This window comes from Mauremys mutica, chromosome 13 (genome assembly GCF_020497125.1).
Source record: "Mauremys mutica isolate MM-2020 ecotype Southern chromosome 13, ASM2049712v1, whole genome shotgun sequence".
NCBI classification, from domain to species: Eukaryota; Metazoa; Chordata; order Testudines; family Geoemydidae; genus Mauremys; species Mauremys mutica.
The window spans coordinates 42,740,019-42,765,143 of NC_059084.1; the positions used below are offsets into that span (position 1 = coordinate 42,740,019).

The following is a 25,125-nucleotide window of genomic DNA, read 5'->3' on the forward strand; positions in this document are numbered from 1 at the left end:
TTCCCATTCTCAGTATTATCCACATTTCTTATTATCCAATCTGGCCTGGTCCCAATTACATCAGAAAAACAGGGTGATGTTATATTTTCTATAAACTTATCTTGTTCTTTTTTGTCCACGGTTACACTTTTGGCCATCACAAAATCCCCTGGCAATGAATTCCATGGGTTGATTATATGCTGTATCAAAAATATTTTCTCTTGTTTGTATTAAATGTGCTGCATATTAATTTCATTGGGTGACCTGTGCTTTTTGTATTGTGGGAAATGGTAAACAACACTTCACTATCCACTTTTTCCACACCATTTATAACTTTATAGTTCTCTATCATCTCCTCTTTAATTGTCTTTTCCTAAAATAAACTGCCCTAATCCTTTCAGTTTCTCTTGATATGGAAGCCATTCCATACCACTGATTATCTTTATTTCCCTTTTCCAAACCTTCTCCAGTTCCACTATGTCTTTTCTGACATGGGGTGACCAGAACTGGACAAAATATTCCAGCAGCGGTTGCACCAATGCCAAATACAGAAGTAAAATAATCTTTATACTCCTTCTCAAAATTCTCCTGATTATGCTACCCACAAACAAATTAGATATTTGGCCACAGTGTCACACTCGGACTTCATGTGCAGCTTATTATCCACCATGATCCCCAAATCTTTTGGGGAGTCTAATAGAATAGATTTAGAATCTGGTCCACAATTTTATATATAATACAGATAAGATTTTCACAACCACCTACAAAATGAAGAAGTCTGTTCCTCGTTAATTATCCCACCTTTCCTGAATGTGAACACTGAAGACTCAGTTATCGACATTTCACTGCTCCTTCAATAAACATGTTTATGTTACATGAGAAACATATGCTTTTTTCAACATATTCACCATGGCTCTTTTCACCTCCTTGTTTTTCAGGCTGTAGATGATGGGGTTTAACATGGGGATCAAGATGCTGTACTGGATGGACACCAGCATATCCAGACCCTCGGAGGAGACTGAGCTGGGTCTTACATATCGAAAGGAACCTGTCCCAAAGTATAAAATGACGATGAGAAGGTGGGAACTGCAGGTGGAGAAGGCTTTGCGCCTGCCCTCCGTGGAGTGTATTCTCAAGATGGTGGCAATTATGTGAATGTAGGAGACCAGTGTGAGCAGGAAGGAGCTGGATCCAAATATTGCAATGGAGGAAAGGAGCACCACTTCATTGCTGAAGGTCTCAGTGCAAGACAAGACCAAGAGTGAAGGGAGCTCACAGGTGAAATGGTTGATTTCGCTGGGACCACAGAAGTGTAATTTTAGCAGAGGAATGGTATTTACCAGAGCATATATAAAGCCAATGGTCCATGCACCCCCCACTAGCTGTCGGCAGAGTCGTTTCTTCATTGTTTCCATATAATGCAGTGGGTCACATATGGCAGCATATCGGTCATAAGCCATAGCTGCAAGAGTGAAAATTTCAGCACCAGATGACAAAATAATAAAGAACATTTGGGTAATGCAGCCATTGGCAGAAATGGTTTTCTCCTCTGCTAGGAAGATCTCCAGCATCTTGGGGACAATGGTGGAGGAATAGCAGATGTCAACAAAAGATAAATGGGACAGAAAGAAGTGCATGGGTGATTGAAGATGAGGATCAACCTTTATTACCAACATGATAAGCATGTTCCCCAGTAAGGTTATTACATAAATAACTAAAAATACCAAGAACAGGAAAACCTGGAGCTGTGGGTCACTGGAAATTCCTAAAATTATAAATTTGGCCACGGTGGTTTGATTCTCCATTATTCTTCAGCAAAACAGTGTCCTGTGAGAACAGAAAAAAAATGCAACAGTAATACAAACCTAATTTATATACACAGAAATGCAGTGAGTAGATAAACTCTAATAAATAGATAATCTAGACACAGAGATAGATGGCTCCAAGAAAGGCAGAATGTATTTTTGACTTTTATTTTTCTGACATTTGTCCAGTTTCCAAAGTAAAGTTCTCAGCATATCTATAGGGGGAAAATAGGAGAATAATGAACTTCTTAAGCAGAAAGTTGAAAGTTGACAGATTGAGCTTTTCATTTGCCCTGTAGTGTAAGGTAGATAGATAGTTACATAGATAGACAGATGTATATGAACAGAGAGATAAATCTTTATTAGAGCTGTTTAATTAACTGGGAAGAGATCACAAAATTGTGAACATTTTCAAATGATTTTCATTACATTAATTTTCAAAAGTCTGGGAGTCTGAGTCTATAAGAATATATTTAAAAAATTTCCCATAGAAATTCTGTATCAGTTTTTTCATTTGTCATTTTCCCTTCAAAACAAAAAAGTCTTTTTTTTTTAATTTCAACAGACCCCGTATATCTAGGATGATCAATGAAAATTGACACTGCAAAAGAAAGCATAAACTAACAAAACTACCAAACAAAGAGAATTGCAAAATCCAAAAGAGAGAAGAAGAAGAAGAAGAAAAAATGTAAAAGAAAAATTCAATAAATAATCACAAAATCAAGAAATGTAAAAATGGATTTTTTTGAAAAAACAAAACAAAACAAAAAAACCCCAAACTTCTCAATTTTGTGGAAGCTTACATTTTCAAATTAAAGAATATTTTCAATGGAAGTTTGTGCAGATGAATTTGGCTTTCAAAAATGTAAAGAATATATAGGCTAACAGAAATAAAATGAAAGAAACATGAACAAACAAACAAACAAAAACTCACCCTATTTCTATACAGATCCAAGGTCATGTGAAATTTTAACTCTTCTCCTCCAGCATATCTATCTATGTGGCTGTAGGTAATACAAATCATTTGTTTACGACTTGAAACTGTTTAAATATGTTCTTGTTGCCTCTGAGAGAAGGTCCCTGGCGTTTCTCATGCTGGCACTTTTCTCATTCAGTAATCAATCAAAGCTTTATGGCCCGTAAGTTAGGAAGCATTAAATGAAGTTATATGACTTGCCTTATATTTGATATATTTGTTTAGAAAATGGTTCCTATTCCCAGTGTATCTCCTCTGAAGGGAATAGACCAGAATATCAGTAGTTTAAACAGATGCAACTCTACTGAAATCAACTGAGGCCAAATCCTTAGTTGTGTAAATCGCTATAGCTTGAAGTCAGTGCTTATCATGGCTCTAATGAATTCAACAGATCATCCTTACACCAGCTGAAGACCTCACCCTATAGTTGCAATGTTTATTAAATATGGAGGTTGTGATTTTTAAAGTGACCAAAGGGATTTAGACACGCAACTCTCATTAAAAGTCATTGGAATTTTAGTCTCTAACTCCTATAGGGTTCCTATAAAAACTCCTAGCCGAAGCATCAGATTTTTAAAGGTATTTAGGCCCCTACTGGATTGTCAGAAGCATGTACATCCTTAACTCCTATTGCAATCAATGCATTTTAGATACTTAGGTGCTTTTGTACTTCTCTCTAGGTGCCTAAATATTTCTGAAAATCTGGCCTTAAGCATCCAATGAAAATGAAATCTCTCTTGAATGTTGAAATTTGAACATCACAATGGGCTACAGACCAAGGATTAGTCACTAAAATTATTCATGTGTCTTTAGCACTTGTTTGTTTGTTTGTTTGTTTGTTTGTTTGTTTGTTTGTTTGTTTGTTTGTTTGAAACTGCAAGATGCCCATGTCTAATGATCAAATACAGGTCACAGGACCCAATTTGGTGCTAATATTAGTGGCTTCATTTATCTAGAGCCCACATTCCCAAGGGTAAAAGTTAGACACAGCTTGATATTCTGTTGTACAGTTCTGCACTGATCCAAATTATGGGCCCCTTACTCCTGCTCTTTAGTAGTTAGTCACCACCCTGAAGTTACAAAGGCTCATTAATGTGAGTAAGGGTTTTTCAACCATCATTAAGAAAATACATACACATAAGTGGGGAAGGGAATTAAAGTGTGCAAGTCAATTCATGATATTTGAGTGCTCTCCAATACTCTAACATTTTTCCCGACGGAATTTCCAAAGAGAGAGTGTGGGTATAGACAGACAGATGGACAGACAGACAGACAGACAGACACACACACACACACACACACAGAGACATATGAGAAAAGTACATGATTTCAATATTGGTACAGAAGGGTACAACTTGCTCAGGAAGGACAGGAAGGGAAAAAAGTGAGGAGGTGTTGCATTGACACAGACTTGTTGAAAGTCTCTGGGTAAAGATAAAAGCTCTAAAAACAAAGGTGATGTCATGGTAAGTGCTTATTTTAGATCACCTAACGAGGAAGAAGAAGTGGATGAGGCCTTTTCTAAACAACTAACAAAATCATCTAAAGCACAGGACTTGGTGGCAATGGGGACTTCAACTACCCAGATATCTGTTGGGAAAATAATACAGCAGGACACAGATTGGAGGCAATTTTCTTTATTTCAGAAGATGGAAAAAGCCACAAGGGGAGAAGCTGTTCTAGATTTGATATTGATACTTATGGAGGAATTGGTTGAGAATTTGGAAGTGAAAGGCAGCTTGGGTGAAAGTGGTAATGAAATGAGAGAGTTCATGATTCCAAGGAATGTAGGTGGAAAAACAGCAGAATACAGTTAATGGATTTCAAGAAGGTAGACTTTAGCAAACTCAAGGAGTTGGTAGGTAACATCCTATGGGAAGCAAGTCTAAAGGGGAAACAGTTCAAGAGAATTGGTAGTTTTTTTAAAGAGTCATTATTAAGGACACACGAGCAAACTATCCCACTGCATACGAAATATAGGAAGTATGGCAAGAGACCACTCTGGCTTAACTAGGAGATGTTCAGTGATCTGAAACTCAGAAAAGAGTCCTACAAAAAGTGGAAACTAGGTCAAATTACAAAAGATTAATATAAAAAACAACACAGGCATGTAAGGACAACATTGGAAAGGCCAAGGCACAAACCTCGTCACCTTCCACTCAAAGGGCAAGTCATATTTCTTTTTTTTTTTCACTTTGGTAATATAAACACATGACATAGAATGTGTGTGTGTGTGTGTGTGTGTGTGTATACATCGCCACACAATTTCTTCCTGGAGAGAGGAAAGAAGAAACATATGACATATGCCAGTCATGTCACTTAGCCCTGGTCTACACTAAGGTCGGGGGTCGAACTAGGGTACGCGAATTCAGCTACGTGAATAACGTAGCTGAATTCGAACTACCCTAGTTCAACTTACTTACCCGTCCAGATGCCGCGGAAGCGAACTCCGCGGCTCCAAGGTCGACTCCGGCAACTCCTCCTGCCGCGGTGGAGTACCGGAGTTCGAACTAGCGCTTCCGGGGTTCGAACTATCGCGTCTAGATCAGACGCGATAGTTCGAACTACGAGCAGTCGAACTCGCCGCGTCGACCCAGCAGGTAAGTGTAAACGTGGCCTTAGTATCTTTCTACATGCTACTGTGATGAGGGCTGCATGAGAACTTGAATAGAATAGAATAGAATAGAATAGAATAGAATTCAGGTATATATGATCACAAATCACAAGGCTGTGGAGAATCAGATTCTCTGTGTCCAAATGATTCAGTTTGAGTCATATCACAAGAACTTTTTGGGTTGGAAGGGTCATTAAAATGGGATATTCAAAGAAAACTAAGATAGCTAGGAGCTCAGCTACCATTGATTGGAAAATTCCAGTCTCATCCATCTTTATTCAAAAGGAACATACAATAGTTGATAAAGGCTTTATCTAAAGCCCAATGAAGTCTTTACATTGTCTTTTAGGGATTCAGGATCAGGTCATAAACAAAGGGGCCAGAAATACTTGCTCAATTAGTAATTTGGAACTAGTGGCTGATGTGACAAATTTCACCTGCTTGCCATAACTTTCAATTAAAAATGTGTATTGTGACAGGGTCAGGCCAGATGGCTACAAGAGAGTGGTTGAAGGTAGAAACATTAGCCCCAGGTTAAGCAGGTCCCTTTTCCCTGGGTAAGATAACAGTGACTATTCCAGAACACTTAGGAACTTTCTAAAACTGATTAAGGTAGGCAGGCTAATTAGGACACCTGTAGCCAATTGGGAAGTTACTAGAATTAATTAAGGCTAATCAGGACACCGAGGAAATGGGTATTCACCCATGAAAGCTCATGCTCCAAAACGTTTGTTAGTCTATAAGGTGCCACAGGACTCTTTGCTGCTTTTACTGGTATAAAAAGTCTCTCACTCCAGTTAGTGAGTTGTGTGTAAGGAGCTGGAAGAGAGAGGATGTGCTGCTGGAGGACTGAGGAATACAAGCATTAACAGACATCAGGAGGAAGGTCCTGTGGTGAAGACAAAGAAGGTGTTGGGAGGAGGCCATGGGGAAGTAGCCCAGGGAATTGTAGCTGTCATATAGCTGTTCCAGAAGGCACTCTAGACAGCTGCAGTCCACAGGGCCCTGGGCTGGAACCCAGGGTAGAGGGGGGGCCCAGGCTCCCCCAAAAACCTCCCAACTCCTAATCCAACACAGGAAGATCTCTGAGGCTAGCAAAATCCGCCAATAAGCGCAGGACCCACCAAGGTAGAGGAGGAACTTTATCACAGTATTCATTGTTCAAAGACAATTCATGAGAAATTTGATTGGACTGTACACTGTACACTTGGTTGTGTATGTCTGCTGAGCTGTACACACAATGAGAGAATAGAAGAATAAGCTTCTGCCTATGTTATGTGTAGGCCACAGGAGGGAGCGCCAGAAAGCTACTGCTGCCGGCAGCACAAAATGTGGGCCTGATTTTCCTTCTGCTTACACCAGTGGAAATCAGGCGTTGACAGTTTTCAGTTTTCAACAAAATCCATAGGCTTCTGCCCACTGATGCTGAGAACATGCCTGGAAATTTTGGAATTGATCATATGTGATTTTCAAAAGTTATCACATTACAGACAGATTGACAGATGAGAAATGCCGTGGAGTTAACTGTAAGGCCTTGCTTCAATCATTCTGTAAGATGCAGGTTACCTAACACTTAGGATGAGTTTTTTCCACGGTATAAATACTCTAAATTTCATGTTCAAAATTCCTCTGCCATGAACATTCTCCAAGACTTGCTTCAAATTTACTTTTTGGTAGAAAATATCTGCTAGTGAGAGATCTAGTTCAGTTATTTCTCTTTTTCTTATTGGCTAGCATTTTTTCAAACAAATCTAAGGGTATGTCTACACTACAAAATTAGGTTGAATTTATAGGTCATTTTTTTAGAAATCGTTTTTATACAGTTGATTATGTGTATCCCCACACCAAGTGCTCTAAGTGCATTAAGTCGGCGGACTGCGTCCCCAGTGCCGAAGCTAGCATCAACTTCCGGAGCGTTGCACTGTGGGTAGCTTTGGGTAGCTATCCCACAGTTCCTGCAGTCTCCGCTGCCCATTGGAATTCTGGGTTGAGATTCCAATACCTGATGGGGCAAAAACAGTGTCACGGGTGGTTCTGAGTATATGTCGTCAGGCCCCCCTCTTCCTCCCTCCCTCTGTGAAAGCAATGGCAGACAATCGTTTAATGCCTTTTTTCATGGGTTACCTGAGCAGACGCCATACCACGTCAAGCATGGAGCCTGCTCAGCTCACCGTCACCGTACGTCTCCTGGGTGCTGGCAGACGTGGGACTGCATTGCTACACAGCAGCAGCTCATTGCCTTTTGGCAGCAGATGGTGCATTATGATTGGTAGCAATCGTCGTCGTATTCCTGGGTGCTCTTTTAGCCAACCTCCGTGAGGTTGGTCGGGGCGCCTGGGCAGACATGGGAGTGACTCAGCCAGGCCATTCCCATCTTCTGCTGAGCACCCAGGAGATGACGATGGCTAGCAGTCGTACTGCACTGTCTGCTGCCAGCCTAAGATGTAAAAGATAGATGGATCAAAACAAGAAACTGACCTGATTTGTTTTGTGAAATTAATGGCCTGCTAAACACAAGGCTTTGAGTTCAATCCTTGAGGGGGCCATTCTGTGTGTGACAGTTGTTTGTGTTTCTCCTTGATGCAAAGCCACCCCTTTTGTTGATTTTAATTCCCTGTAAGCCATGTTGTCAGTTGCCCCTCCCTCCGTCAGAGCAACGGCAGACAACTGTTTCACGGAAAACCAAGCAGGGAGGTGACAGCAGTGTGGTGACAAGAGGGACATGGTCATAGACATCTCACAAAGTATGGGCCGGGCAATGTGCCCCGGCAAAGTGCACATTATGCTGATGAACTCTGCATGAGCTCTGCAAACACACTGGCAAACAGGAAATGAAATTCAAATGTTTGCGGGCCTTTTCCTGTCTACCTGGCCAGTGCATCTGAGTTGAGAGCGCTGTCCAGAGAGGTCACAATGGAGCACTCTGGGATAGTTCCCAGAGGCCAATACCATTGAATTGCATCCACACTATCCCAAATTTGACCTGGCAAGGCCGATTTCAGCGCTAATCCCCTTGTTTGAGGTGGACTAAAGAAATCGATTTAAAGAGCCCTTTAAGTCGAAAAAAAGGGCTTCATTGTGTGGACGGGTCCAGGATTAAATCGAGGTAACACTGCTAAATTCGACCTAAAGTCATAGTGCAGACCAGGCCCAAGACAACTCTGGGCCCCAAATCCTAACATCTAATACCTGTAAATTCCAACCATTAGCCTTACCATAATTCATGCATGGTTGCCCTTATATTTTTTGTTATTATTTGAATTGTTGATTTGGTTTTTCACTGGGATCTGGGCACCTAGTGCCAGATTTTTAAAGGTGCTTTGCTGCCTATATGGGAACTAGGAACCTAGATACTTTTGAAAACCTACTATGAAATATTAGCTCCAAGTCCTTTATGGTCCTTTGAAAAGCCCAGTCAATATCATTCTCTTTTAATATTTGTAGGCCTGATAGCATCCAGAGTCCCAATCAGATTTGGGGTCACTTTGTTCTAGGTGTTGAACATCTGTGAAGTATGGCAATTGAACATAAACAGATTGGAAGTAAATTTATCAAAAATATCTTGTAGGGTTGTTTTTTTTGCATTCAAACTGCAAAATTCATGAAACATCTCATACTCTAGCTGTTCTATCACCCATTCTTCCCCTACAAGCTTTACATAAAACTGGAGGCAATGATCTATTCTGATTAGAGCAGAAAACAATCTACTTGTTCACTTTTATGTAATTTCTCTCCAATTAAACTAATAGGATGGAAAGATGAGGTTCGGAGACTATGTCCCAAAAGAAACAAACATACTCCAAATAATTGGTTGGGAGCATTTGTCTCAGCTAGATCTGCCCCCTTGTTCAGATGTGAGATATATATACAAATTAGATCCATTTCCACTAAAATACCTTAATGTCTTTTCAGGGAAAAGAGTTTCTCATTTAGAAAGAAAGAAAGAAAGAAAGAAAGAAAGAAAGAAAGAAAGAAAGAAAGAAAGAAAGAAAGAAAGAAAGAAACTGTATATTTGTGATAGAATTCGTTTCTTCATCTCTCATTCAATATTTCAGAATACTGAAGGACAAGCATTAACATTTCACCTCCTGTTGTTAATAGGTGAGTTTCTTTTATGTTTTGGATCTATTTATTGTCTTATATTCCTTTTGCCTGGCAGTGAGCATAATCTTGAGAGGTCTTGAATCCATAATTGTTCCACTCATGACCTGGCAGATCTTCAGTGCAGTCATTAAGAACAAAGAAGCCCATCTATGTTGATAAAGTGTGCTCAACAGAAGGTTAAACATTTAACCAAGTTTAGCCACCTTGTAAAGAACTATCTATCTATCTATCTATCTATCTATCTATCTATCTATCTATTTTTTTCTTGCTCACCTCCTCAGCCAGGATGAGATTTCACAAAGTGCTCAAAGGCCAGATTTTTAAAGGTATGTAGGTTCCTAGTGGAATTTTCAAAAGTTACCTATGCGCCCAAAGTTTTAGGTACCTAGGTGCTTTAGAAAATCTCACTTGGCATCTATATACCTTTAAAAATCTGGCCCTAAGTTATTTAGGAGTACAAGTCCCATCAAAATTTCAAAATTCCACCCCCGATGAATTAGTGATCTAATCTGCAGCCACTCATCCATACTCACATATCCAGGTTCTTTGAAAACCTCATTTAAAGGTACAATGGTTTATTTCCATTCACCTGATCCCCAGCATAGCTCCTTCACAGATCCCATCACTGTAACCTTTCTCGCAGGACTCTACCTTTATATATCATGAGGTATTATTCTAAAGCTTGCTTGTCTGAAAGGCATAATGGTCTTGTGAATCAGGCATTAGACTGTGAGCCAGAAGACCTGATTTTTATTCCCTGCTCTGTGCTTCGTGGTAGTGATTTATCCTTAAACTCTGCATCTCCCTCTGTGGTCAGTATAGATTGTAAGGAATTCAGGGCATGGATTGTCTCTCACTCAGTGTATGTATAGTGCCTGACACCACAGAACCCTGAGCTCATATGTGGCCATTAGATGTTAGGGAAATAATAATGGCAAATATCACTTGCTCCTTCATTTCCAGCCAGAATGGTGGAGCAGTATTGGCCCAGGGACTTGAAGCTGTAGCTGGCAACAGAATTATGGGGGGTTCCAGTTGTATCAGTGGATAAAGAGAGTGAAATTCACATTCTGATGTGTCCAAGAGCATCAACAAAGTCTTTGATTCAAGTTCTAAAACATAAAATAAAATTCTCCATGTTCTTCAATTTGTACATTTTCAGGTTTGAAAATAAATACCATTATGTATATAGACTCTGCCTGATAAACCAGGCACATTCCCCATAATAATAATAAGAAAAATAATAAGAAAAACAACGAGGAGTCTGGTCACACCTTAAAGACTAACCGATTTATTTGGGCATAAGCTTTCCTGCATTAAAATCCCACTTCTTCAGATGCATGGAGTGAAAATTACAGATGCAGGCATTATTATACTAACACATGAAGAGAAGGGAGGTACCTAACAAATGGAGAACCAGTGTTGATGGGGCCAATTCAATCAGTGTGGATGTAACCCACTCCCAATAATTGATGAGAAGTGGACTACATCCACTACATCCACATCGATGCCAGGAGAGGGAAAGCAGCAAAGAGTCCTGTGGCACCTTATAGACTAACAGACATATTGGAATATGAGCTTTCATGGGTGAATGCCCACTTCGTTGGATGCATGTAGTGGAAATTTCCAGAGGCAGGAGAGGGAAAGATTGCTTTTGTAGCAAGCCAGCCACTCCCAGTCCTTATTCAAGCCCAAAATAATGGCGTTAAATTTGCAAATTAATTTTAGTCCTGCAGTTTCTCTTTGAAGTCTGTTTTTGAAGATTTTTTTTCTTCAAGTATGGCTACTTTTAAATCTGTCATAGAATGTCCAGGGACATTGAAGTGTCCTCCTTCTGGCTTTTGTATGTTAACGTTCCTGATGTCAGATTTGTGTCCATTTATTGTTTTACGTAGAGACTGTCTGGTTTGGCCAATGTACATGGCAGAGGGGCATTGCTGGCACATGATGGTATATATCGCATTAGTAAATGTGCAGGTGAATGAGCCCCTGATGGTGTAGCTGGTGTGGTTGGGTCCTCTGATTGTGTCACTAGAGTAGATATTGGGACAACATAGGCAATTAAGTTTGTTACAGGGATTGATTCCTGGGTTAGTGTTTCTGTGGTTTGGTGTAGTTGCTGGTGAGTATCTGCTTCAGGTTGGGGGACTATCTGTAAGGGAGGACTGGCCTGCCTCCGAAGGTCTGTGAGAGTGAGGGATCGTTTTCCAGGATAGGTTGTAAATCATTGATGATGTGCTGGAGAGGTTTTAACTGGGGGCTGTATGTGATGTCCAGTGGTGGTCTGTTATTTTCCTTGTTGGGCCTGTCCTGTAGCAGGTGATTTCTGGATACCCATTTCGCTCTGTCAACCTGTTTTCTCACTTCCCCAGGTGGGTATTGTAGTTTTAAGAATGCTTGATAAAGATCTTGTAGGTGTTTCTCTCTGTCTGAGGGATTGGAGCAAATTCAATTGTATTTTAGGGTTTGGCTGTAGACAATGGATTGTGTGGTGTGTCCTGGATGGAAACTGGAGGCATGTAGGTAAGGATAGCGATCAGTAGGTTTCTGGTATAGGGTGGTGTTTATGTGACCATCACTTATTTGCACTGTAGTGTCCAGGAAGTGGCTCTCTTGTGTGTACTGGTCCAGGCTGAGGTTGATGGTGGGTTGGAAAATGTTGAAATCCAGGTGGAATTCTTCAAGGGCCTCCTTCCCATGGTTCCATATGATGAAGATGTCATCGATGTAGCACAAGTAGAGGAGGGGCGCTAGGGGACGAGAGCTGAGGAAGTGTTGTTCTAAGTCAGCCATAAAAATGTTGGCATATTGTGGGGCCATACGGGTACCCATAGCAGTGCCACTGACATGAAGGTATAAGTTGTCCCTAACTCTGAAATGGTTGTGGGTGAGGAAAAAGTCACAAAGCTCAGCCATCAGGTGTGCTGTGGTCTCATCAGGGATACTGTTCTTGACAGCTTGTAGTCCATCCTCATGTGGAATATTGGTGTAAAGAGCTTCTACATCCATGGTGGGCAGGATGGTGTTTTCAGGAAGATCACCAATGCAGTGTAGTTTCCTCAGGAAGTCGGCGGTGTCTCGAAGATAGCTAGGATTGCTGGTAGCATACGGTCTGAGGAGAGAGTCCAAATAGCCAGATAATCCTGTTGTAAGAGTGCCAATGCCTGAGATGATGGGGTGTCTAGGGTTTCCAGATTTATGGATCTTGGGTAGCAGAATACCCCTGGTTGGGGCTCTAGGGGTGTGTCCATATAAATTTGTTACTGAGCAGATGGTGTAGGTTTTTTTGGTACTCCTCAGTGGGATTGGAGGATAGTGTCCTGTAGAATGTGGTGTTGGAGAGTTCCCTGGCAGCTTCCTGTTCATAAACCCACCAGTTCATTATGACTACAGCACTTCCTTTCTCAGCCCCTTTGATTATAATGCCAGACTTGTTTCTGAGGCTGTGGATGGCATTGCTTTCTGTACGGCTGAGGTTATGAGGCAAGTGATGCTGTTTGTTCACAATTTCAGCCTGTGAACGTCTGCAGAAGCACTCTATGTAGAAGTCAGGTCTGTCATTTTGACCATCAGGAGGAATCCATGCAGAATTCTTCTTCTTGTGGTGTTGGTAGGAGGGTTCCTGTTGTTCAGTGCACTGTTCAGTGGAGTGTTAAAAATATTCCTTGAGTCAGAGATGACGAAAATAGGCTTCCAGATCACTGCAGATCTGTATCATGTTTGTAGGGGTGGTGGGGCAGAAAGAGAGTCCCCAAGATAGGACAGACTCTTCCACTGGGCTAAGTGTGTGGTTGGATAGATTAACAATATTGTTGGGTGAGGTAAGGGTACCACTATCGTAGCCCCTATAGTATGTAGGAGTTTAGATAGTTTACTGTCCTTTTTCCTCTGAAGTGAAGTGTGAATTGTAAATAGCTTGTCTCATTTTTATAAAATCCAGCCACGTGGAAGTTTGTGTGGAAGGTTGGTTTTGTATGAGAGTCTCCAGTTTTGAGAGCTCATTCTTGATCTTCTCTTGTCTGCTGTACAGGATGCTGATCAGGTGGTTCCTCAGTTTCTTTGAGAGTGCGTGGCACAGTCTCTCACCATAGTCAGTGTAGTATGTCAATTGCAATGGATTTTTTACCTTCAGTCCATTTGGTATGATGTCCATCTGTTTGCACTTGGAGAGGAAGATGATGTCTGTCTGTATCTGTGTGAGTTTTTTGACGAGGTTGATGACTTTCTGCTTCATATGGCTAAATTCAGTGCCTTGCAGAACTAAAATTCATTTGCAAATGTAACACCATTAATTTGGGCTTGAATAGGGACTGGGAGTGGTTGACTCACTACAAAAGCAGCTTTCCCTCTCCTGGCATTGACACCTCCTCATCTATTATTGAGAGTGGACTACATCCATCCTGAATAAATTGGCCCTGTCAACACTGGTTCTCCACTTGTTAGGTATCTCCCTTCTCTTCATACATCAGTAGAATAATGTCTGCATCTGTAATTTTCACTCCATGCATCCGAAGAAGTGATTTTTTTCCCAGGAAAGCTCGTGCCCAAATAAATCTGTTAGTCTTTAAGGTGCCATCCGACTCATTGTTGTTTTTGTGGATACAGACTAACATGGCTACCCCCGATACTTGACAGCATGCAAGGCACTGAATTTAGCTATATGATAGATTAAAAAAACTAGTATCTTGAATTGCACCTCAAAGTGTAGATTGTACACAGTATGTGCAAGGACAGATCTTCAGGTGGTGTAAAGCAGCATGGCTCCATTTATTTCAGTAGAGTTATCATGATTTACGCCAGGTGAGGAACTGGCCCAGTGACATAAGTAGGCTTTTGCTGCTTTACACCAGATGTTCATCTGCCCATGAGTGGTTTACACTGGCAGAACTACCAAGGAGATGATAAATCCTTCGCTAGCATTGATTTCCAAAAGTAATCTCTGGAAAACACCTTGTGCCAATCCAGAGATAGCTAGATAGATAGATAGATACATGTGTAGTCGATTGGCTTCTTCATTGCCAAGAGCTTATGCCCCTATAGCATTCCCATTTACTCATGTTACATTTGTTAATCTCTGTTTCTATTTTTACAGCTTACATATTTGAGGAATAAATGTCAATGGAAAATCAAACTGCTCTGAACTACTTTATTCTCTCAGGACTCTCCAGTGATCCACAATTCCAAATTTTACTCTTCCTAGTGTTTTTAGCTATTTATTTTATCACCTTAATGGGGAACATGGTGATCATGCTGGTGATAAGGGCTGATCCTTGCCTCAACACACCCATGTACTTTTTTTTGTTCCATTTATCCCTCTCAGATATCTCTTATTCCTCAGTCGCAGTCCCTATGATGCTTGTGAATTTCCTAGTAGAGGTGAAAAGAATTTCTGTCAATGGCTGCATTGCCCAGATCTTCTTCAGTCTCATGGCTGGTTGTAGTGAAGTATTCATTCTGGCAGCAATGGCTCATGACCGATACGAGGCTATATGTAATCCACTGCATTATATGAGGATTATGAACAAATATGTCTGCAGTCAGCTAGTGATTGGTGCATGGATTGTGGGGTTTATATATGCATTGATAAACACTCTTCCTTTACTAAATACACATTTCTGTGGGCCCAACAAAATCAACCATTTCAGCTGTGAGCCTCCTCCAGTATTAGACCTATCCTGCACTGACACCTTCACCAATAAACTGTTGCTTCATACCTCAGCAATGTTGGTAGGACTTATCACCTTCTCTTTTAACCTAGTCTCCTACATTCACATCATCTCTACCATCCTGAGGATACACTCTGCGGAGGGCAGGCATAAAGCCTTCTCCACCTGCAGCTCCCACCTGATTGTTGTTGTTTTATTCTACAGCACTGGGTTGTTCAGGTATCTGAGACCTAACTCAGCATCCTCGGAGGTTTTGGACAGACTGTTTTCCATCCAGTACAGCATCTTAACGCCCATGTTAAACCCCATCATCTACAGCCTGAAAAACAGGGAAGTGAAGGCAGCTCTGGGGAAAATATTAGAGAAATTCAGATTCCTCAAGTAACATTAGTCTTGATAATTGAATCTATGATAAAGATAAGTGGAAGAAATGTCAGCCAGTGGTTGGCAATGTTCTGACTTCTTGCAATACATAATGATGTAGCAGCAGTGGGGCTTATCTGTAACGATTTATGAATACTGTATGTTGACCTGGTTATTGGAATGCCTACTATGTGACTTTTCTGGGTTTACCCAAGGGTGTTTCTGAGAAAGAAACAGAAAAGCAAAAAAATGACCAATTATAAGAATACTTTCAGCAAACACTTATGGGTTATTGCAGAACAATGGGAGAGCCATTGCACCTCAGGATACAGGTTCAATATTCTGTTGAGCCCACCAAACTGGGTTTGGACTAGCAGGGCCCTCAAACCCCAGGAACTGATAAGACAAATGAATGCTGCTGGATATAAAGGCACTTTTTCTGTCTCTTAAGAAGTAGATATTCAAGTTTCTACTAGTGTGTATGAAGAAAGTGGACCTTCCTAAGCTTCCTTTGGGGGTTGGTGAGGTTGTTTGTTGTTTTACACTCCCTTTTTGTTTCTCTTATGTTATGTTTATTCCTAATGTTAAGATAAAAAACTATTTTTTTTAATAAGGTTGTCTGGTCCCTGCATTCTCTCTGTTCACAAGTTCCCAAAAGGAAGAACACAAGCATTGAACCCTGTTGGACCTGTTGGGTAAATACTGCTAATATACAGAGTGTTGGTCTAAGAGTCAGAGAGCTGAATGATTCCACCCCAGCAGATGTAAATGCACAAGGCCTGGCCCCTGAAGTAGTGTACTCAGAGAAACCAGAAAGGGGACAGAGCTGAAGCTAGTCATGTAATCATGTAATCATGACACTTGGAATTTGTGCTTATATGCTTTTGTCCAGAATTGTGTTTTCTTTCTTTCTTTCTTTCTTTCTTTCTTTCTTTCTTTCTTTCTTTCTTTCTTTCTTATTTGAACTGGGAGAAAAATGCCATCCTACCCAAAATCTTGTTTCTGGCTCTCAGTCATGTATGGATGTAACAGTCTGTATCCCTATATTCACTCTTTTTATAGATTTTGTAGAAAGTATGCCTTGTGAGATATCATTTCAAAATTCATAATTTGTGGATCATTATTGTCCTGGTAAAATATGTATGGAAACATTTTATGTAAAGTTATAATATTCTACTGTATAACATTACTGAGACATATTCCAAGTTTAGAAGAGCAGGCACAAACCAGTTCCTCAAAGGCAAAAGACAAAAAATGATGCCTCAGCCTAGTGTCCACAACATTAAATAGACTATCATCTGGTTAAGTGGCCATTCTTCGGCAGGAAAAAAGATCTGAGGAGAAATCCACATTTTGATAAAGAGACATCTAGAGGTTCCCATCCCCACAGACCTTCTGTCCGCTGAAGCTCAGCTGGAGATGATTTTCAAAGAAAAAGAGAACTATAAGAAAGGGGAATAGATGCCCCAAAATGCCCTTTCTCTCTGCCCATGGTATCAACAACACCTGAAGGACAAGGAAATTAACACTGAACTGGGATTCCAGCCAGTAAGACCGCTGAAGCATGTGGTGAGAGTGAATTTGCTTTGAATTCATTTAGCTTGTTAGGTTAGCTGTTAATTGTGTTTTAACTCTTATTTTCATGTAATCGATTCTGACTTTTATGCCTCATTACTTGTAATCACTAAAAATCTATCTGTAGTTAATAAACTTGTCCTATTTTTTATCAAATCCAGTGTGTGTTTGGATTGAAGTGTTTGGGGAACTCCATTTGAGATAAGAAGGTTTGTGCAGATCATTTTCTATTAATTAAATGACAGATTTTATATGTGCTTGTATTGTCCAGGAGGGTGCTGGGCAGTACAAAATGCACATTTCTGGGGGAAATCTGGGACTGGGAGTTTGCTTGTTTTGCCCTGCAGTATAATTCATGAGTGGCTGGGTATAGCACTCATGCAGGATAGCTGGGATGATTGACATGCTGGAGGCTGTGTGTGAGCAGACCAGGAGTAGTTGCTATCAGAGCAAAGCCATGTAAAAGGCACCCCAGGTTGGAAATTTGAGGGGACACAACTGTCCCTCAGTCCAGATCATATTCTGGGCAATGTCACAATGGGATTTACCTAGTATATCATTTTTGCAGTGAGCACAAAGTAAATAAATCACCTACATAATATCACATGGACCTCAAATATCTATAAAGGACATAGTTTTTGAAATGTGCCCTCAAGGACAACAGATATTTTTGTTAAAGGGGAAGGATTAAGATTAAGAATTCAGTTATGGGGGAAGAAGCAGTGAGACTTTTTTTTCTACCAAAGGGGCTGCAACTTGGATGCTTCTGATGACAAAAGCAACGCAGAAATAAAAATAGAGCTGGCCAGACTGGCCTTTTTTTCCATGAAAATTTTAATTAAAAAATGTTTTAGTGAAATTTTCCATGAAAAGATTAAATTTTTTTACTGAAAAGGCTAAATAAATAAATAAACAAATAAATAAAAACCTTCCTGCAAAATGTCTGGGCTGAAAAAGGAAATATTTCAGTCAAAATACAGAATTATTCAACCAAAAATTAAAATATTTTGGCTAAAAATCCACATGGAATTTTTCATTCTGGTGCCTCATGCTTCAATTATTCTCCAGGGACCAGGCTTTCTTGTCAAACTTCATCTCCCATGATGCACCACATTCTCCCCTCATGGAGACTGGAGGAGTTTGCATCATAGGGGTCCCTTGAAGTGCCATATCATGATGCCTCATTGGAGATGCTGTCCAGATGGGGTACCCAGCCTGTAAAGAATAATGGTGCCATGAGGAAATGGAACTACAAGTACCATGAGGTATTATGGCAGGATATCCAAATTGAAATATTTGCATTTTTTTGTTTGTAGGCCATTGGTTTTTCAACAAGTGAAAATTTCCATGGACAGGAGACACTTTTCATGAACAATTTGTTTTAATTGAAAACTTAATTTTCCACTGAATACAAACGTTAATTAAAAATGTTTAACCAACCCTAGAAGTCTTTAGGAATCTTGGTAGACTCCAAGCCATATGGGGATTTGTATGGCTAAAGAAACTCCAAAAATTTTACCTGGGATACAATAGGCATCTGGAGCAATTTGTGGAGCACTGGCATCATCTAACTGCAGCGAGATGTCCTACTAAAGGGATATCATATGGTGTCATATAAAGACCATACTGCTCACGAGATGCACCTTTTTCAATCTCTCTTCTTGGGAATTGAACTGCGGGGTCAGGTAGGGCAGGAATTAGGACAGACTGACTTACATTTTTGTAAGGAGAGTTGAATTTGGCTGCCATTAAAGAATGTAGGTTGTGATTCCAGCACCCTTACTCATGTTTAGCAGAACTCTATTCCAGAAACAGTCCCACTGATTCCACAGACCTACTTACGGAGCAAGTAGTTATTCAATATGAGTAAGGATACCAGAATTGGGCTTATCCCACCCACACACTGGGTTAAATGAGTTTGGACATTGACTTCAGTAGAGCTAGGATTTCAACCACTAACTTTCAAATGCTTAATTAAAAGGAAGTCATTTTTCTGTGTACACAGTGTATAAAACATTTAGATTTCTCTTGAGTCTGTGTCCCCAGGGCTTGTGTCCAATTATAAATACTACCTATCAACTCTACTAATTAGTTAATCTGAGTTAAATCGCATTTTGTAAAAAACTAGGGAACATGCATGGCCGGTAACTTAAACTCACTCTCTAATATGCTCACCTGCTCTATAGATTTTTCTCACAGACATACAGCCAAGTCCAGAAAACCAGCCTATTTGAAAACTTCCAGTATTTCATGAAGAAGCTCCAACCATGGCCAACATCTGACAGATGTCCCCAGCTTAGTGCTAAAAAGGGTGAGTGTCTTTTAAACTGGAGATGATTAAATTTAAACAAGAAGTGAATTTTTGAGTATCAGCCAGACTATTCCACTCACAAAAATCAGGATTACTCCAGGAATGGTCAGTTAGAAAAGGGACTAATGGCTAGATTCTCATACTGCTTTTGCACCACTGATATCAGTAGAGTGACACGATTTACACCAGTGGGGGTGGAAGGAAAACTAGCTCACTGATTCCAGTGGGGTACATGAGGGTAGAATAAAGACTAGGGTGAGTGAAAAATGTCAATGTCATATCCACCATGTATATTCCATTGTCCAAATGGATATTAAAAGGAAGGTGAATATTTAATTATGCATTTTATTTTTGCTCCCTGCCCATCTGGATAGTATGTCCCACAGTTAGGGTAAATATAGAGACACAGGAGGAAATATGACATATCTACAACATGTGTCACTACTAGGTCTCTTATGGGTATGTTCCATCCTCAAAGTGCTCTACAAAGACCCATTTAACGCATGGAGCACAGAGCAGGGACATGTCTGGAGCTGGCAAGGTTAGGTCCTCTGACACACAGTCTGGTGCCTTATCCATTAGATAAATTTGACCATTCAATAGCCAATGATGGAACAGTAGCATTTTGTTTTGTTTCTTATGCATTCAGTGGCCCATAAAGAAACTGTGTAGGAAATGTTATAATATCCCAGCTCAGCGGGAATAGATCTGGTTCTTCAAGGGGGAGAGCGAACACCTTTGAATATCCATGCAGTAATTTCGGCCATGAGAAGGCTGTGTTCAGTTTGAAGTCTCCAGTGAGAAGAAAGGAAAATGATGTATGATTAGCAATTCTACTCATCTGATTTTAGGTTCTCCAAGCCCCACTCTCTCCCCCAAAAGTCCACAAATATGTTGGTCAGGAGAGCTGGTTCAAAAATCCAAATGTAGTTTAATGTTAAATTTTGAAACTTTGAACTTGCTTGACATGGAACAAATTTCCAATTTTATGACATTTTTCACAATATTTTTTTCTTAGATGTTTAATAGATCCCTATAGTTTAAGTCCTGGAGGGATTATTAGGTCATCTAGTCTGAACTCCTGTATATCACAGGTCATTTAATTTCACCCCGTTACCCAACAACTTGTGTTTGGCTAAAGCTCAACCTCTGGAAAGGCATCTACTCTGAATTTGAAGACTAAAGACACCTAGGCTGTGTCTACACTGGAAACAGTTACAGTGAAATAGTGGACGAGCTGCAGCTGAGCTGCTGTAGTGGTGTAGTGTACATGCTTGCAAAGCAATGGCAGGGAGTCTTCCATCGCTGTAGTGAATGTGCCACTCCGAGAGGCAGTATCTATGTCTGTGGAAGAACTCTTCTGACCTAGCGGTGTCTATACCAGGGTGTAGGTTGAATTAACTGCATTCAGGGGCAGATCTAGGCACCAGCTAAACAAGCAGGTGCTTGGGGCGGCAAAATATATGGGGTCCCATCTCAAACCTCAAGCAACGTCCAGGGCTGGATCCTGACCGCCCTGGGGGGGCGGTGAACAGCTTGTTGTTCTGCCACCAGGGTGCGCCAGGGCAGGGAGCCGGCTAAGTGGGGAGCATGTCCCTGCCACTCCCCAGCGAGCAGTGGCCACTCCCCACCCCTCAGGCCGGAGCCGGTAGTAAAGCCCTGCCCCAACTGCAAAGGACGGGCCGCTCCTTCTCAGCTTGTCCCCGCCGCTGCAAGCTGAGGAGAAGCAGCCTGTCCTCTGCAGCCGGGGCAGGGCTGTGCTACCAGCTCCCGCTCGAGGAGGGTGTGTGGCCGCTGACCGCGGGAGAGCAGCAGGAGCCGATAGCGCGGCCCTGCTCCAGCTGCAGAGGATGGGCTGCTCCTCCTCAGCTTGTCCCTGCCACTCTCCTGCAGTCAGCGGCCACCCCCCACGCGGGAACCAGAAGCTCAGCCCTGCCCCGGCTGCAGAGGGTGGGTGGAACATGGCAACCGAGCAAACCGCTCCTCCTCGGCTTGTCCCTGCCTCTGCCTCTGCCTCCTCCTCCTCCTCCCCTCTGCTCTGCCTCCTGCCAGGGGAGAGGAGAGGGGAGCGGAGAGGCAGCCCAGGCTGAGCTGAACTCATGCCAGGGCCAAGGCGAAGACCGAGGATGAGCGGGGCTGGGATCCAGCAGCAACCCCAACCCCAAGCCGCTGGAGTGGCAGCGATGGGAGATGAATCCACCTCGGGCCAGACCCGCAGTAAGGTAAGAGTCAGGCTGGGCGGGAGGGTCCCCAGGACCCCTGGGGAGCTTCTGCCTGATGGAGACCCAGAGGCAGCCGCCTCCCTCCCTGCACAGTGCACCAGTGCGTGGAGTCTCCTTCTGCCTCCCATGCTGCAGGGGGCAAGCGACCTGGCAGAGAGGGGCAGCATCTGTCCAGCAAGCCCAACACCTCTTCCTTGGCTCCTGCAGCCCCAGAGCTCTCGCCATTGCATGCTCCTCGGGTTCCCAGCTGGGCAGCCTCAGTGCTGGGAAAACGCCAGCAGGGCTGGGTCCAGTGTGTATCCGAGCTCGTGGGGAGCTCTCTCACTCCAATGACTAGTGCCTTATCTATGGCAAGTACAGTAGTGCAATAGGAGCATGACATGAAAAATATTGTGTCACGTTTTGACATGGTCACTCAAATCATGATTATGTGTGTGTATTGTGCTGCTCCATCAGCGCCATTCGCGCTAATTTCCGTTTCACGTTGGTGCCAGTTGTTATAGGTCTAAAATGCCGGGACAAAACAAAAACAACTTTCCATTGCTGCCGACTGGCAACAAAGAGAGAAATGGCAAAAAGAATTAGAAAAACTATCTCATACTTCAAAAAAGTATTCTAAAAAAGTCGACAATCAAGGTGAAAGCTCTAAGCAATGCATTTAAGGTGATTATTCACCAACTGATGAAGACCAATTGAACCAAAGATTACCTTTATCAACTGATAAAGATGAACAACAATCTGACCAAAGATTATCTTTGCTAACTGATAAAGACGAACAATCACAATCCATCCAAAGATTTACTACTTCAGCTGAAGAGTCCACAAATGAAGAGCTGTTATCCAAATCTAAAACTGAAGAACAATTATTGGAATGTGGAGAGACTGACATAGGATCGGATCCAAGTACATGGCGGACAATAATTACTGATGCAATGCTAATGATTATTGTGAAAAAAGGTCCTTCAAAACTAGATCCTACATTTGAATATTCATTTAATGAGTCGAATCATCAATTTATGCCATCCAGTATGAAGAAAAAAAAGAAAAACGGGGAACAAATTAATAGATCGTGATTAGTAAATTCACGGACCAAAGATGTAGTTTTTTGTTTTTGCTGCAAACTGTTCTGTAACTTGGACATTCTTTTGGCAACTGCAGGCGAAATTTGCATCAGCATTTGAAAGAACATGAAACATCAAAAAATCATTTACGCACATTGAGAAATTGGATTGAGCTGTCAAACATTACATTCTGGTACAACAATCAATGTGGTACAGCAACGTCAACTAAATTCAGAAATTCTACATTGGCAAGCGGTGTTGGAATGTTTACTGGCAATGATTAATTTCCTAGCAGAACAGTGCCTCACATTCCGTGGATCCTCGGATATTTTATATGATAATAACAATGGAAATTTCTTAAAATGGGTTGAGTTATTGGCAAAATTTATTATGTTATACCTGAGCATGTATGAAGAGTGAAAGATGGAGAGATGAACACCCTTTATTTGGGTAAAAATACAAAAAATGAGATAATAGAATTAATTTCTAATGGAGTGCATAATGAAATTTTATCAAATTTGAAACATGCCAAATATTACTCAATTATAGTTGATTGTACTCAAGATCTGAGCAAAACCGAGTCAATGTCAATAGTTTTACGATTTCTGAAAATGGATGAAAATGCAGAAGTGAGAATTTATGAATACTTTCTAGAATTTATACCAGTGAACAAAACTACTGGGAAAGCCCTCACAGATGTAATTCTACAGAGATTGGAACACTGTGAAATACCTTTAGAAAATATGCGTGGCCAAGGGTACGAGGACGACATGCAGGTGTACATCAAAGAATATTGAATTTAAACAATCAAGCTTTTTTCATTCCTTGCCATGCACAATCGCTCAATCTGGTTGTCAGTGATGCCACCAAATAATCAAAAGATGCTGTTTCACATTTGAACACAGTGCAAACAATTTACAACTTTTTTAGTGCTCCCACACACTGTTGGGCAGTCTTGAAGAAGCATCTTGAACAAAAACTCACACTTAAATGTCTAAGTCAAACTAGATGGGAAAGCAGGATAGACGCTATTAGACCATTCCGATATTCATCAGGAGAGATTTACAATGCACTATTAGAAATAAGCCAGGACTTGTCATATGATCCTTCATTTCGACATGAAGCTGAAACATTGGCTCAGAAAATGATGCAGCTTCAATTTTCATGTTGCATGGTTGTTTGGCATAATATTTTAATCAAATTAATTTGACCAGCAAAGTTATGCAGAACATAACCATAGACATATCCGAGGCAAAGACGATGTTGAATAAAGTGCTGGAATATTTAAAAAAATACCATTCAGATGAAGGATTTGAAGAAACTTTTAACATTACCAGTATCAGTGGCTTCTGGTGAGCACAGTTTCTCAAAACTGAAATTACGAAAAAATTATTTGAGGTCCACCATGTCTCAAAATTGTTTGTCAGGACGCGCCTTAATTTCAATTGAAAGTGCTATTGCAAAAAAAAATTATATTTCATTGACTTATTAAAAGACTATGCAAGTGTAAAAAACAGAAAAATTCAGTTCATATACTGGTACATCCTTTTAATTTATAAGAAACTGGAAGACATTAACGTTTTTCATTACAGTGTATAGTTGAACTCAAATTGTTTGTAATTGTGTTTTTGTTAAAATTAAATGTTAAAATTACACTAGTAGGAAATTGTTTTATTTCACTAACTAAAAATTCTCTGTTTTGATTTTTTTTATATTTTAAACAGTCAAAACAAAACTGCAAAGTGCAAACATATGTAAGTGACAAAAAAAAGCTTGTGTGTGTTTTGTGGGGTGGGGGGGCAGCCATAATTTTTTTTGCTTGGGGCAGCAAAAAAACTAGAGCTGGCCCTGACTGTGTTGCACAGGAGTGACATTTTTCACAGCTCTGAGCAATGTAGATAGTTCAACCTAACCCTTTAGTGTAGACTAGCTCAAAAAATCCACCATTTTCTTTGATAGTTTTTTTCCCCCCCAGTGGTTAATCAGCCTCTCTGGCCCACACCCTGTTTATACATGCAAAGCTGACATTTATCCTGTTTTTTTTACCACAGCATCACACTAGCAGCTCATGTTTGGTAGTTTGTCCACTATGACCACTATATCCTTTTCAGAGTCATTGCTTTCCATGATATAGTCCTCATATCTGTAAGTCCAGCTTGCAATCCTTGTTCCTAGATGTATAGCATTACTTTGCCTGTATTAAAACACACTTTGTTTGAATTATATTCCTATCCTCTAATTCTTTATCAGTTTAAATCTTTACTGGCCTTTCATTTATTTTGCCCAGGATTTATGTTAGACTAACCAACCTATGGTTGCCTGGCTCAACATAGCTTTTTATTCATAATATGTATGTACAGTATTTGATCATTTTCATTTACCACAGCCCCATTTTTCAGTAAACAAAAAATTCAGTTACAACTCTGATACTGTTTTTAATCATGTTATC

At 40.8% G+C, this 25,125-nt stretch overlaps 2 protein-coding genes across 2 annotated transcripts; one reads left to right on the forward strand and one right to left on the reverse strand.

The window, feature by feature from the left end:
• Window positions 1-845: 845 nt before the first annotated feature.
• Window positions 846-1,784, reverse strand: LOC123347376 (olfactory receptor 1440-like). Its single transcript, XM_044984789.1, has one exon. The coding sequence runs from the start codon at window positions 1,782-1,784 to the stop codon at window positions 846-848; it is 939 nt and encodes a 312-aa protein (XP_044840724.1).
• A 13,157-nt stretch (window positions 1,785-14,941) lies between these two features.
• LOC123347377 (olfactory receptor 10A4-like) lies at window positions 14,942-23,473 on the forward strand. The gene is made up of 3 exons (XM_044984790.1): window positions 14,942-15,461; window positions 22,279-22,518; window positions 23,226-23,473. Exons 1-3 carry the CDS (start codon window positions 14,942-14,944, stop codon window positions 23,471-23,473), a joined length of 1,008 nt encoding a protein of 335 aa, XP_044840725.1.
• The last annotated feature ends 1,652 nt before the right edge of the window (window positions 23,474-25,125 follow it).

Bases quoted from the DNA above. Each gene is read 5' to 3' on its own strand.
- LOC123347377 (XM_044984790.1), top strand. From the start codon at position 14,942: ATGGCTCATGACCGATACGAGGCTATATGTAATCCACTGCATTATATG. The intron at 15,462-22,278 runs GCCTGAAAAACA...AATGCATTTAAG, and splicing joins GTTAAACCCCATCATCTACA to GTGATTATTCACCAACTGAT. The intron at 22,519-23,225 runs GTACATGGCGGA...ACTCAATTATAG, and splicing joins TGACATAGGATCGGATCCAA to TTGATTGTACTCAAGATCTG.
- LOC123347376 (XM_044984789.1), bottom strand. From the start codon at position 1,784: ATGGAGAATCAAACCACCGTGGCCAAATTTATAATTTTAGGAATTTCC.